Source organism: Euleptes europaea, chromosome 4, assembly GCF_029931775.1.
Source record: "Euleptes europaea isolate rEulEur1 chromosome 4, rEulEur1.hap1, whole genome shotgun sequence".
NCBI lineage: Eukaryota > Metazoa > Chordata > Lepidosauria > Squamata > Sphaerodactylidae > Euleptes > Euleptes europaea.
The window spans coordinates 93,902,756-93,917,329 of record NC_079315.1 but is presented as its reverse complement, the minus strand read 5'-3'; the positions used below and the strand labels follow the sequence as shown (position 1 = coordinate 93,917,329).

The 14,574-nt window shown below is 42.0% G+C and overlaps 1 protein-coding gene across 1 annotated transcript in view; it reads left to right on the top strand.

Moving 5' to 3' along the window:
- The window catches only part of RGS7BP (regulator of G protein signaling 7 binding protein), a 91,589-nt gene that overhangs the window by 60,212 nt on the left and 16,803 nt on the right, over window positions 1-14,574 (top strand). The window contains exon 3 of the mRNA XM_056848066.1: window positions 14,145-14,275. Coding sequence (XP_056704044.1) covers window positions 14,145-14,275 — 131 coding nt within the window. The remainder of the gene's footprint in view (window positions 1-14,144; window positions 14,276-14,574) is intronic.

The following is a 14,574-nucleotide window of genomic DNA, read 5'->3' as shown; positions in this document are numbered from 1 at the left end:
GTCTTTTTCCAGAGCGTGGTTGGCTCATGCAATAACGAACAGAGAGGTTGGTGATTTCTGCTGATTTTTGTTTTCCCTTCTAGCTGCTTTTTTCTACTCTGCACACCATGCAGTTCTTAAGAGACTTCCTACATCTAACAGATGCTTTTCAGGGGGCATTGGGGTCTTCTGGGGAAGAAGGTGCAAAATCCCTTCTGTGAACTCCATTTATAATAGGGCTGAACCCACCCTCATAAGAAAAAGTTTTGATATTCTGGTTTAACTGGATTTGGGGTATGGTGGTATAATCTTGGACCAAAAACAGTACTGTAAGATACAAGCTATGAAAACAAATCTGTGCAACTGCTTCCTGTATTCCCTGTTTGGTACAAAATTACTCAGCGAGTAAAGTCAGCTAAATCTAGCTGGGATATCCCTATATTGAAGGCAGCTCTGAAGAGTGTGCTAGCCTTTAGAAGCAGGGAATGTTAAGGGAATCACCATCCACTGAAGCATCCTGTCCATATATATTGTATGTGCTGAAACAGGACCATCTAACCTTTTACATTATAGCCATCTACCTGAGTCTGCTCTAGAGCAGTGATTTTGAAATTGCTCTAGAGCAGGGGTGTCAAACATAAGGCCAGCGGGCTGGATCCGGTCCCTGGAGAGCTCTTACCCAGCCTGCGAACCAACCGAGGCAGCCACCCCCTCCACTCTCAATCTGGGCTGGCGAGACATGGCTCGGCCCCCACCAAGTGACATTTATGTCATATCTGGCCCTTGTAACAAATCAGTTCAACCCCTGTTCCAAAGAGTCTGCTGAACATCTGGTGTGGCCAAGAGACCAAAGACCTGAGGTTCCTGCTGAAATGATTCTCTGGGTTGCTCTATTCCTTCAAACTCTGTCACAGACACCAGCACAACCACATCCTATGATGATCTCTACTGCTTTTAAAAGGCCTCAACGAAGGCAAGTTGGGCATCAGACACACTGTCCACTGCCATCGCCATGATTCGAGCAACAACTGGCCCTGCCATTTACACACATTGTGATGGTGATTTCTAGGAAGAGCTGCGTGCATAGAAGTAGGAGCAGATGGGGGAGGCCAAAATGCCCCTGGAAAAGCTTCCGCCCTCTCTGACCTCCCTCACTTGATAAAGGACCAAAAAAACTGGCTGGAGGGAAATGAGGGGCTGCCACGCTGCTCCTCACCGGCAGCACCATGCTCTGGACAGTGCTGGGCTCCTCTTCTTTGGTCACACAGCAGGGTAGGTTCTAGCACAGATGACTCACTGGGATTTTTCCTGGCAAAGTAAATGCCTGATCTTCCCCTGCATAGAAGGGCAAAACTGCTCTACTGCTGAACAGAGATTGAGGGAGTTGGTTATGCCGTGGACTCCCTGCGCCCATCATTTTATCACCACCCTGTGATCTAGGTTAGACTAGAAAGGGAGTAACTAGGACAAGATTGCTCTCTGTGAAGCTTGAATGGCCGGATCATTGTAATCACTGTTCCACATGGGCACTTCCACAATAACATCATCTAGTACAAGGATGACTAATAACATCATCTAGTACAAGGATGACTAATTTCTGTTTTCTCAAGGACGACTGTATGCCCCCAACCAAGGAGATCCAGAACTCCCCACAGTCTAGAAGAACCCAACCCTGTCACATAATGGCCAGGATCTATCAGAAAACATGCATCTCTATCAAGTTTCAGAGATACAAAGAATAACATGTACTTTGATGGTATTGGGCTAACATTTGAGGATGGATTTAGGAAGAATTGTGTTTCCTGAAAGATCCTTTCGCGAGGTAGATTGACAGTGGCCTTTTTACCTTTCCAGTATGTACCTGAGATAGCATTTACATGAAATATACATTGCTGGGTTTTTTTTTTAATTAGCATTTGTTTTGGCCATCAGGAGCCAGATAAAATTACTTTGGGGCTTGATTTGCCCATGAGCCATAAGTTGGTGTGTCTATAGGTAGTATAAATATGAACTGTAGCTATATATTTGCTTAGAATTTTAGTTAAGAACCCCCCCCCCCCCCGCAGATTGAGTTATACTAATCAGACTGTATAGGAAGAGCACTAACAGGCAAGCGCATATTTAAAGAGGGTTTTCCAATTTCAATCACAATCTATTACAAACAATATAATGACAGGTTAAATTAGTTAATCATAAAGCACTGTGTACTTTAGGAAGAACTTTTTTACAGGCTGATAATGGTTCTGTAGACATTTTTCATTTGCAAGGACAGAATACTGTCCTTTGCTGTTATATTGATTAGATTGGAGGCTGTCAGTTCCATTTGGCCGGATACAATGCTGAAAAGACAATGGTTGGTATTAGAGCTCCCTCTATGGGGATTAAATTTAATGTTTTAGAAGCTAGTTACTCAGTGTAAGCGTGTTCAGTATTTTTTATTAATAGTTTGCTAATCTGTTTTGTCAATAGACCGGAAAGTAGAGCCGCTCTCAAGAAAGTTTTTGAGTATGTGAATTATTTTCTTTGTGTTAACCTTTTTCATTGGTAGTAGAAGTGTGCTACCTGTGTAGCGAACTGAAAATCTATTTCTGAAGTTACCGGTTGGAAGAGGTGCTTGATTTTAATGAACAGTGAATACTAATTTCCACAATATTCATTTGAAGAGGCTTTAGACCTTCTGTATTTTGTGCTCAAGTAGAATGTTATGGATATGTGGTTTGAGAATGATGTCAAATATTTATTATAATGGTGTATCCAAAGAATGCCAATATTCTTCATAGAGCCAGTGTGGTGTAATGCTCACAATGTCAGACTAGGATTGGGTTAACGGGTTCAAATTCCTACTCGGCCGTAAAGCTCGCTGGGTGACCTTAGGCCAGTCACACACTCTCAATCTAACAGGGTTGTTGTGAGGACTGTGAGGATTGCATGGAGAAAGGGAGAATGTTGTAAGCCACTCTGCGTCCCCATTGGGGAGAAAAGTGGAGTACGAATGAACTAAATAAGTGGCTCTTATCTCCTTCCAGACTGCTTCAAGTGTTTTGAATCCTGGGGTGTTGATAAGAGCTTCCTACCCACACACTACCTTTCATGTTTTTTCATCATCATTCTTGTGTCCCCTTCCAGAAACTTTACTAAGAGGAATTAGATCTGTTGTTCTAGTATTCCACCTACACCTTCTTTTTGCCTGATTATAAAGATTTCATTTTATTTTTTAAAGAGCCCCATTTGGTTCCATACTGAGCCACATTTGGCTCTAGAGCCATAGGTTGTTGATTCCTGGCATACAGTATTACCAGTTACAGCAGCTGTGAATACTCTGTGGTTACATTGTGTAGATTTGAGTTTTGCATAGAAATATCACAGACTGTACCTGTGACCTTTTAACAACACTGTTCAGTTTTCCCCTGCTGAGTCCGTACGTGTATTTGCTCACTAAGGATTTGCTTCAAGTATCTGATGGTAACCTCTAGACCACAAAAGAGTATTCTCTAATTAAATCTGCATGTCTTTTTAATATCACAATACTCCCTTTCTTCCTAACATTGTAAAAAATGGTTGTGTGTATAAGGTTTCAGTAATAAATTATTTCTTCCTTAATTTTTCAAAACTGTTGGCGAGTGCCCAGTTTTTGTTTTTTTGTAAATTACATTTGGTAGCTATCCCTGTCGCGGTTCGGGCTGTTAAGTGCCTACACTCTTAGAAAGGACCCCTTCCTGAGAAGGGATATGTTATCTTATTCAGCGAGACACCACTAGACCGGAATCAACGGTTCCTAGAAACTTGTTATGGTTCCTAGAACATCTCTTGAACACATCAATAAATTTATAATAATGGACAAGAGTAGAAGTATATTAAAAACATATTTATTTACATTATACAATATATTCTTTTTAGTTGCAAAGCCTTAAAATATCATATAAGGATAGACATCATTAGTCTTAAACATGTTTATGTAGCAAGTAATCATTCACATTCTCTATGCCTCCATAAAGGAGTATTTTAGTCAGAATATACTCATAAAGTATCCTTAGTGCAATGCACCTTCATTCAGAATATAAGGTTACAGAAATCCTGTCAAAATATGGTTAATTCTTTGGAGAAAGATTTGGTTAGAAGCATCCTAACTTAAATCATTCAAAACATCATAATATTTCTGTACAGAAGACACACTATACCTTGCTGTGTCATCTGTGTCATCTGGAGTCCTTTAAGAGTCTAAGCTTTATAAGAACATATGAAGTTATCCCAGAGTATCTGTATTTGCTAAGTCTTGAATCCTTTAAAGACTTCTATTAATATTCTTAACTGATCATCATTAAGATCAGGCATTGTGTATGTACATGCTATGCATGCTCTTTCTAGTTTTAGACAGCAATGCTGAATATATAAATACTATGTGTTAGCTTAAAGCTGTTTACAGTCTCTTTGACTGTGCCAATCTGTGTATGTGCTGTACAATGTATCAGCATTGTGCATATCTCACAGAGTACAGAGAGTCTCCTTTCCCTTCAGGAACATCTCTGGTCTCTTGCTCTGAGGAGGTTCAAAAGTCCCTCTGTTAAGTAGAGGACGTTCTGACACAATCTCAGAGGTCTAGCTATTAGCCCTGTATTCAGTATGCTTCTTAGCATTGGTAAGCCAAATAGGCTTAGTTTGTAAGAATCCATAAATCTGATGGACTCTCAGTGTTCCAATACATGGAAAGATCACTGCACTTAGATTCCCATTCAAAGAATAGGAATTCTAAGGGTCTCTATCCTCTTCTAGGAATAGAGCAGTCTCACAAGAAGACTGTAAGTAAGATATGTTGAAATATCCAGATCTTGATACTTCAAGATACCTTAGAGAACTGCTGTCCTACACAAGGATCAGAGTTTCAATGTTTTACATCTCAAGCCTTTTGAAATGGAGAAGTGCTACATCAGACAGCTGCAGTCTGCCAGTCATAGCACTCTAAAGTACTGGCAGTAATGTAGTTGTATTTATACTATTTCTAGACCCATTAAGAGTGAAGAAGGCTCCTTTACCCCCTATTTCTTATCCTTCAAAAGGGTACCTTTATTCTCTCTTATCAGATGTCAGGAGCAGTGCTGAACTGGCTTAGTGGGCAACTGCTCATGTCTTCTGATATCTTATGTCCAAATATGGACTTCCTTCCCTTTCACTCCTCTTTGCTTAAAGTATAAACACTCATTTCTGAGTTACATGATCACATTACATATTTAATTTCTATACCATCCTCTTCGTTAGGACAATACGCATTAAATGAGACTACTTAGAAATCTGTAGCACAACGTTTAACTATATAACTCATGAAACACAATTATTGTTTACATTTGTCACTTTGTAACATCTTTTAGTAACTGACAGCCTTGGGCAGATTACAGAAGAGCAAGTAAGCTTGTTACTCTTATCTTTGAGAGAACTTTAATGCCTTTAAGCTATAATAAGCACAATTTCAGCTATTAATGCACTCTTAGTACATTAAGATATTTTAAGACCTTGAAAAGGACAAGTGTTCTGCCTTTGAGGTGACTTTTGCACACTTTATGGACAGATAAGGGAAGGTACCCTGCGCTGCCCCTTCAAGGACAAAGCCAGAGTAACTTTAGTAGTTAGCTTTGATAGAGCTAACCTTGAGCTAGCCTGTCAGCATGACACAGAGCTAGCCTGTCAGCATGACACAGACTTTCTTACACATTACACAAACCTCTGTAGTGGCTCAGTTTGCATGATGTGTTTAAGCTCTATATGGAATTAATTCTGCACATGTTCACAGAATACCATGATTATGTCATAGCCCGGCACATCCCTTTTTCAGGTGGAAGAAAGAAAAGAAAATGAAAGTCTTGTTTCATTTGACATTATGGTCTAAATGAGAAGTTGGCACAAGGACCTTGCTGAGAGAAGTCTGTACTCCCTCTGTGTTAAAAGGGAGTTCTGAATAGGGTTACCAACTGCCAGGTAGTAGCAGGAGATCTCCAGCCAATAGAAATCAGATCACCTAGAGAAAAATGGCCACTTTGGCAATTGAACTCTATGGCACTGAAGCCCCTCCCCTCCCCAAACCCCGCACTCCTCAGGCTCCACCCCAAAAATCTCCCACCGGTGGCGAAGAGGGACCTGCCAACCCTAGTTCTGAAGCATAGAACAAGAAACAAATCTGAACAGTGGAACCACCAGGGAGGACTTTTTTTGGGTACAAGTTAGGTTTGAATATGAAATGTTGACTTCACAAATGTGATTTTGGAAGAATGAATTAAAATAACAGTCATGCATTGTGCATTTCACAACAAAGTTATCAGTGTGTGTGAATGTGTGATCCCCCCCCCCCAGGTTTTCCCCAGGACACATCTTAAAAAATTTGCCCTGAGCATCAAGCATCTTTCCTGGCATACTTGGAGCTAGTTTGTTTATTTGTGTATCATTTTAGAGTATGTGACCTACATGTGTGAATGAGTCGTGGCAATCCAGATGCTACTAGTTGTTTCACTTTATCTCACGTATGGTGGGTTGGAGCCTGTGAACAAAAGGAGTCTATGAAACAGAACTCTTCCCCTTTCCCGAAGCACTAATGCAATCAGATAGTTTTGGTCTTATGTCCTGTCTTCCCCTGCCCCGTCCCCCAGATACACATTTGCCACTCCCGAAATGGAGGGAAGTTCCCTCTGGATTGGTTCCCTTTGGAGAGAAGAGCACTGGAGACTTGGGGTGTTTTTGTTAGTATTTGTTTTATATACAAATGTACAAGTATAGCAGAAAGACACCCCTAAAGGGCAATATATCCGATAGTCCACATTAGAGCCTGAGAGGAACCCTGCATCGCAGGTTGCTTTGACCAACTCATAGTATCTTTTGTCATCTCTGTCTCTTCCAGCATCTAAATTGTGCTTTCTTTTCACACACCCAACATCCCCCAGCCAAGAAAGGTATCGGCCTCCTCCCAGCCCTGATGTGTGCTTGGGCAGGGCCATTTCCTAACACTTAAGGCCGTGGACGTGATTTCTGTGGTAAGAAGCATTGCCATTCCTTTTGTCATGGGCTGTGGCTTGCTTGACGTATGCTACTTGAGGCAAGACCATAGCGCTGAATCAGTATATTTTACTTCTCAACATGGCCTTATCTGCAGATGCTTAAATCCATGGATTGGCCATGTAAAAAGAAGTTCTACAAACTTGAGGAAAGACCCCAAGTTTTCATTAAAAAACCAAAAAAGTTTTTAAAAAGAAGAGTTTAAATCCCCCCAAAACAGAGCACCAGGGGTCTCCATCAGCCTGTCATCATCCATCCTCTTCACAGTGGAAGTAGTTGAGGGCCACAGGGTAGATGGATGCAAATGAAGGACTGTTGGCAGACGGCATTGTATCAGAGTTTCTCACCTTGGAACTGATTTACTAAAGAAAGAATTCCATTTCAGTTATTATTTCTAATCTGTGATTTATAATTTCCCATTTGTATGGCCACAAGAAATTCAACACAAGCAGTTTGGTAGAAGAATCTGCTTATCCTTCTCATAAATAAGCTAACAATAATACACGTTTCATTAACAAATTGCCCCATCCATTCTTCCATTACCTCTTTTGGTGACAGGAAGAAAAAGTGAGGATTATCTTGTATATTGAAAGCATAGTCTCCATAGCAACCTCAACCTTAAAAAAACAGTATTTTAGTAGTTCTTGGAAAGAAATTGATAAAAGGAAAAGTCTTCAATGAAACATTTCCCAGCAGCATTTATACGCTTAAATACACCTAGTAGCTTATGATTTTGTTTCATTCTGAAAGTTGCTATAAATAGTGCTAATGGATGCAATTCTCGTGGCTTTAGTACCATATGCTAGGATCAGATGTTAGACCAGACTGAAAATCCATCATAGTAAGAATATTATACTGACTTCCGCAGAGGTAGTGTGAGCTCTAAGGGAAAGAGCACCACTTAAGCTACCACAGGGGCAACAGGTGGAGTCTGTGTAGTAGGGTAAATGGATAGCTTGTATTTTGCCTGGGGAGATTACCAATAGTAACTGCCCCATGAAAAAAAAGTCATGAAAAAAGTGGTTTGATTAAACTCTGGTTTATTGCAATGTCTGAATGCAGGCTACCCAGCCAACTGGTGTGCATTGGTGGGTGCTAAACTGGGATTCTTACCATGGCTTGTTAATTGTGTTTTGTTGTGACAGTTTGTGTAGAAGCAACTCTTATAATTTTTTTAATGAATTCTCTATTAATTTTCCTGAGAAATCGATGATACCAGAGTGACTCTCCTGATAAGTCCTGTAAGAGCCCTTGGTCAGGGAGGGGTGGGATAAAAGTCAAACAAACCATTAAACAACTAGGATTGAGTGTCAAAAAGCAGATCACCTGAGGAAGTTTCTTAAGAGACACTGTCCTTCAGTGTTACTCCTCTGAAGATGCCTGCCACAGCTGCTGGCGAAACGTCAGGAAAGAAAATACCAAGACCACGGTTACACAGCCCGGATAACCCACGAGAACCAATTCTTAACTTCCATTTAACACAATTGTATTTGCCCAATAAAAGCCCGTTATCTGTAAAGATAGTATGGACAGAGGACGTGCTTGTGTATGCTTCCTTGCCATGCTTGGGATGCTGCTTTCCAAATGTTTTTGATCACAAGGAGGAATGGACACTTCCTCCATGGACATTTTCTCCATGCATTCACACTGGACAGACAACCCAGCAGTTGTGCGGACACAGGGGTTGAGGCTCATGCCTGCTTTTCCTCTCTGCTCGTCGATGGAATGTGCAGAGCGGTCATGCACTCGAGCAGGGCCATAACTGGGAGGGGGGGGCAGCCGCCACCCTTGTGGCATGCAGAGAGGGCAGCAGAACTGCCTCTCCTATAGGCGTCTTTGTGCCTGTAGGAGAAGCAGTTCTGCCACCCTCTCTGCATGCCACAGGGGTGGTGGCTGCCCGCCTTGCCCCCCCCCCCAGCTACAGCCCTGGCTCTGAGCAACTGCTATAGACCATTCTAGCATCTCGGAACACTTCCATCTTCTACCCACCTCATTCTTCTACATCTGTAAACAATGTTTCGCACTAATAAAAATTTCTGTGGGTTAGTAATTTTAGCGCCTTTTCCCAAAATGCTGATATAATGTGTGAATTCACCATAAAGGTAACCAAATTCATAATACCCTCAATTCTTGTATAAAGATTTTGTCCATGCTGTCTTAGTACCTATTTTAAAATCTCAGCAAAATTTCCTCTCCACAGATGCTTGTCCAGTTGGTGCTACCCATCTCACCTCTAGCTGTCTCCTTTTCAGAGTCCTGATGTGGACCAAACACATGGCTGTCTCCCCTCCCCCAAGGTTCATCCCAAAGCCATAAAGTCAGCCAAACAGGGTGAGGCTATTGGCAGATTTGGGAGAGGCCAATGGGGCACAGCCTCCCCTTCCAGGGAGAGCCAGCATGGTGTAGTGGTTAAGAGCGGTTTGGAATGGTGGACTCTGATCTGGAGAACGGTTTGATTCCCAACTCCTCCGTATGAGTGGCGGACACTAATCTGGTGAACTGGGTTGGTTTCCCCACTCCTACACATGAAGACAGCTGGGTGACCTTGGGCTAGTCATACTCTCTCAGCCCCACCTACCTCACAGGGTGTCTGTTGTGGGGAAGGTGAGGTGATTGTAAGCTGGTTTGATTCTGCCTTAAGTAGTAGAGAAAGTCGGCATATAAAAACAAACTCTTCTTCTTCTTCTCCACCCAGGCACTGTAAGCACTGCTTATGGCGGGAAGGTGGACTTTTGAGTGGGTTTTTCATGGGGCTTAAGCACTTTTACAACTCGTTGTTTTATGTGGAAGATTTAAGCATCATTTATTTCTTTTTGCCTTTTGAATACTCCTGTTATGAATGGTGATAGCAATATAATTTCAAACTGGCTACAATTCCTATTCTTACCTGGTAAAGCCCATTTTCTAGTTTAAAAATCAACACTGATTGGTAAGAATTAATTTTCTCCCATTGGAATTGATAGGATTTGACATTTCTGCTGGATCCTGCTCATAGTTTGCTCATAGATATAAACAACATTTTTATAAATAAACATGGCTGCACTCCAGATAAAAATATGTACATATGGTTATTTTCCCACGGTTCAGACAGAGAATTTCCCACATCATTAACAAGAATGGGAAAGTTCCTGTGTGTACAAAGCTGCACACTACGCATGCAGTCCAACTTTCAGGATGGCAGCCAACCAATCTTTCTTCCTAAATGTTCTCAAAATAGCTGTGAAGTGGAGTGAGTGATGTTCCCCTTTTGTGTCTATTAAGATATTGTGATCTGTATTGTATTGTATAGTACACCTGTGGGAGAAAATCAGTTCCCACACTTATTTCTTCATGCTAATACCAGCAAGAGCCTTAGACAAGGAGGATTATACAGTTACAGCTTGCTATTTAACAAAGATTGCAGTTGATATTTCATTGATATCCAATTAATGTTATACCACTAAAAGTACTGGATCAGTTTTCATAAGCATCTTTACAGGACAAAGTTTTTGCTCAAATCAAAAGTTGTGGTGTCATGTATGTCCAAACATATTTCACTTGGAATGAAGAATGTGTTTCTCTGTTAAAGTGGAAGCTAACCTTTCCAGTATGCTAAAATGTTTGAGAAGTTTCAGTAATGACTTTCATTGTCCTCTGTAACATAATCATTGCCAGTCTGTACAACTTCTTAGTTAAATTGTTTTTATCTGTTGGCTTTATTGTCTTTTATAATATTTATTGTATTGTATTGATACGTTGTTAGCCGCCTTGAGCCTGGCTTCAACCAGGGATTGAGGGAGAGGTGGAAATCTAAAAAAATAAAATAATTCTCTCCATGGAGTCTTTCACCCCACCTGTTTCCTTGCAATGTGAGAAAATTTACGTAGAGTGTTTTAGGCATACCAACAAATTGTGCTCGCCTTGAGTCAGTGTGCACTAACCTCACAATAAATTGTGCTTGCAACAATTTAAAAATAGGTCCCAAAGTGGTTTAGGAGCTAAGATCCTCATATAGGTTAAGTGAGCATTGTTTGCTGTTGGCCTTAGGGCTGTTGGGAAAAAACATTCAGATTCGGCAAAATTCAGCCCGTTTTTATTTGGGAAATGCCGAAGTCCGAACTCCCCCGCTTAGGGTCCGTGCAATTCGGCATGACAGCCGGAGTTCGGGGGGAAATTCGGCCAAATAAAGCCATTAAAAACACAATTGCGCCTTTCCACGGCTCCGGGGGGGCATTTTTGGGGGTAGAGGTCCCAAACTTTCAACGTAGCTTGAGGGGACCCTTCTTGCAAGAACCCCCAAGTTTTGTGAAGATTGAGTCGGGGGGGCTGAGATATGGGCCCCGAAAGGGGTCCCCTCTCCTTAATGTGCATCTCTGACAATGGGGGTTTGCAATTAGCAGAGCTTGCCGCCCACTCCCGAATAAACAGCTGAGCTGGGGGGAGCAAGGGCGGGGCAGGTGCGAAGAAGTTTGCAAACCATGCAAAGCAACACGTGACGCCTGGGAGTTTGCAAACCATGGAAAGGGACAGAGGCGCGCTAGCTATGCATAAGGAGCAGGAGGGGTGGAATTTCCCCTTTTGCATCAGACTCGGGATCAGGAAAATGTATTCTTTAAGTCACAATTTGAAAACCAGTTTTGAGCAAGCATCAAAATAAACCTAACCGATCTTATGAATGAGGGAAAACCTGAGGACACACAACTGAAGCCCCCCCCCCTCAAACCAGGGAGAGAGAGACTCGAGGGGGCACACACACCCAGGCAGAAGGGGCGAAAGCCCCCTTTGGCTTCCCACCCACCCACAGAAACTGCTCCCTCCCCACACACACACAGACTCTGCTTCCCCCCCACACACACATACACAGGAGAAAAATTATAGAGAAAAGCCCCAAAATGGGTCTTACTGTGAATTTCTTCTGTTCCAACTTCTTCGCACCTGCCCCGCCCTTGCTCCCCGCAGCTCAGCTGTTTGTCGGGGCTGGGAGCTTTGGGCGTGGGAGGCAAGCTCTGCTAATTGCAAACCCCCATTGTCAGAGATGCACATTAAGGGTGGGGGGGACCCCTTCCCGGCCCCATATTTTGCTCCCCCTGATCCAATCTTTACAAAACTTGGGGGTTCTTGCAAGAAGGGTCCTCTGAAGTTATGCTGAAAGTTTGGGGGCTCTACCCCAAAAATGTGCCCCCTGCAGCCATGGAATGGCTCGAATGTGCACACGCACACACCCCCAAGGGGGATCTCTCTCTCTCACACACAAACAGATAATCTCTCTTTCTCTCCCTGGGCCGCGCAGCAGCTGAGCTCATGCACTCAATCGCGACTGATTGGCCAGAAGAAGACCCAGCTTGGCCACCGATTGGCTGCAGGAGAATGCTGCTTACTAACTGACGGTTATGCTGCTGCGCTGAACCCCGAATTTGCCGAATTTATTCGCCTAACACCCCAAACTTGCTGAATTCGGCTCCCCAATTTCCCGCCTTTTTTGAGTTCAGTTCCATCCGAACTAAAAACCGCCGAATCGGGAAATTCGGTTGTTTTTCAGTTTAGGATAACCGAATCGACTGCCCTAGTTGGCCTCAAAATATTTCCGTTTTGATTGAGATTTTAAAAAATCATTTTAATCTCATAATGTAAGCACTGGGATATATAATTCTTGCAAATCATTTTATCAAGTTAGTTGCTTTGGTCCCCTGAAGGTAGCCAATAATCTAATTGTATTTCAGTACAAGTAGCACTGCGTCCTTGAAAAATCACAGAGCTTTAAGCAGCAGTAATTAAAAAAAATGATTACTGAGTATGTTTGTGGCCATGAAGACCAGTTATTGAAATGATCCAGCTTTGTCTAAATGCCAATTTATATCTAAATGCCACACTGGTTCTGCAAAGTGGCTCCTTCTTTAGCTCTCAGCGTGGCCTGGACAACTTCAAGCTGTCTGAAATTCTATTCTTTGTACATAAACATTTCATTCTTCTATAATGAAGGCTCAAATATGGGGGTGGGGGGCAAAAAACTGAACCAGATTCTCCTCCAGAGTTTTAGAAGTTAAGTATACTCTTTCCTGTTCAAATGAAACTTGGATCAAAGAAAAGGGGAGGGAAAAGCCAGCATCCTAATGATAGAAATGAGACAACTTTTGTTCCCTAAATCTCCCTAAGGGGTTTGTTTGGCCATTAGATATGTAAATTTTCTGGAATTTTTACAACCATAGGGTGGGCAGAACAGATGTACTATTTCTAGAAAGTGGAAACTTTGTGGAATTTAGCCACATAAATTTACTGTACTGTTTTAAGAATATAAAATACATCATTCATAACTGTTCTCATTAAGATGTGCAATGGGCATATGTGCTATTGCCATATCTACTAAATTTAAGTTTCTACCTATTTTTTTGCAGATATACCTAATGCCAGGAAGAGACAGAGAAACTGCAAATTACCGCACCCTAAGCACTCATATTGCCATTTGAGAAGTAGGAAAAAGTAAAAGCTGAAAACAGACACTGAGACTAACAAAATTTCTAGCTCACCATTAAAACAGTTTCTTTCAAAAAAAGATCCACAGAATTGCATGTTTTGTACCACAGTGCTACAAAATAAATTGTTGGATCTGCAGAACTCTGAGGGGAGTGCTACTCTGGGAAAAAGGTATTTCCCAGTGCTGGCTGTTTTCTGCAGCACCCCCTCCAAAGCCACTGAAAAGCTGCTCCTGAGGGTTGGGGAATCCAGGGAAATACAAAGACATTGTGTAAGTGAAGTGCCTTCTGGTAGAACAAAGGCACTGTTGGGTCCAAACTGATTTATTTTACAGTTTGTGAGATACATCAATTGTACATACAAAGAGAATCATGAATTGCTCTTGCTTGTGGAAATTTATGCAACAATAAGTTTTAATAAACCACAAGACTTCTTTTTGTATTTGCTGCAACAGACTAATACAGTTAAAAAGGTAAAGGTAGTCCCCTGTGCAAGCACCGGGTCATTCCGGACCCATGGGGTGACGTCACATCCCGACGTTTACTAGGCAGACTTTGTTTACGGGGTGGTTTGCCAGTGCCTTCCACAGTCATCTTCCCTTTAACCCGCTAGAATTGGAACCACAGTTGCCTATGATAACATTTTCAGGGTTTTTTTTGTTTGTTTTATATTTGCTGCAGCCCAGAAGATGGTGAGATTCATCCTGAAATCTGTAGACTATATATCCAGTTGCAGTGCTGCTTAGAAATGTACACGACAGAGATGCTAAAATCCATATGCCTACTAGGATCGCTTCAGCTTCAACGGAAAGGTATTCACACCCCATAAATTGTAATTCTCTTGATCTTATGTTCGCTTGTGTTGTCCTTCTGCACAACTGGACTTTTACTGCATAGCTTTCCTTTGTTAGTCTCCAGCCAGGCAGCTGAAAGGGTTCTAGTACTCTTATGCTTCGATCCAGACTCTTTCAGTTCATTCCTAAAGAGAGTTACTCCAGTCTAAGCCCATTGAAATGAATGGGCTTAGACTGGAGTAACTCTCCTTAGGAATGCACTGTTCGTATCCATCCAAGTGCACAAACCTAGATCTCTTCACCGTCTTAGGCTTTCC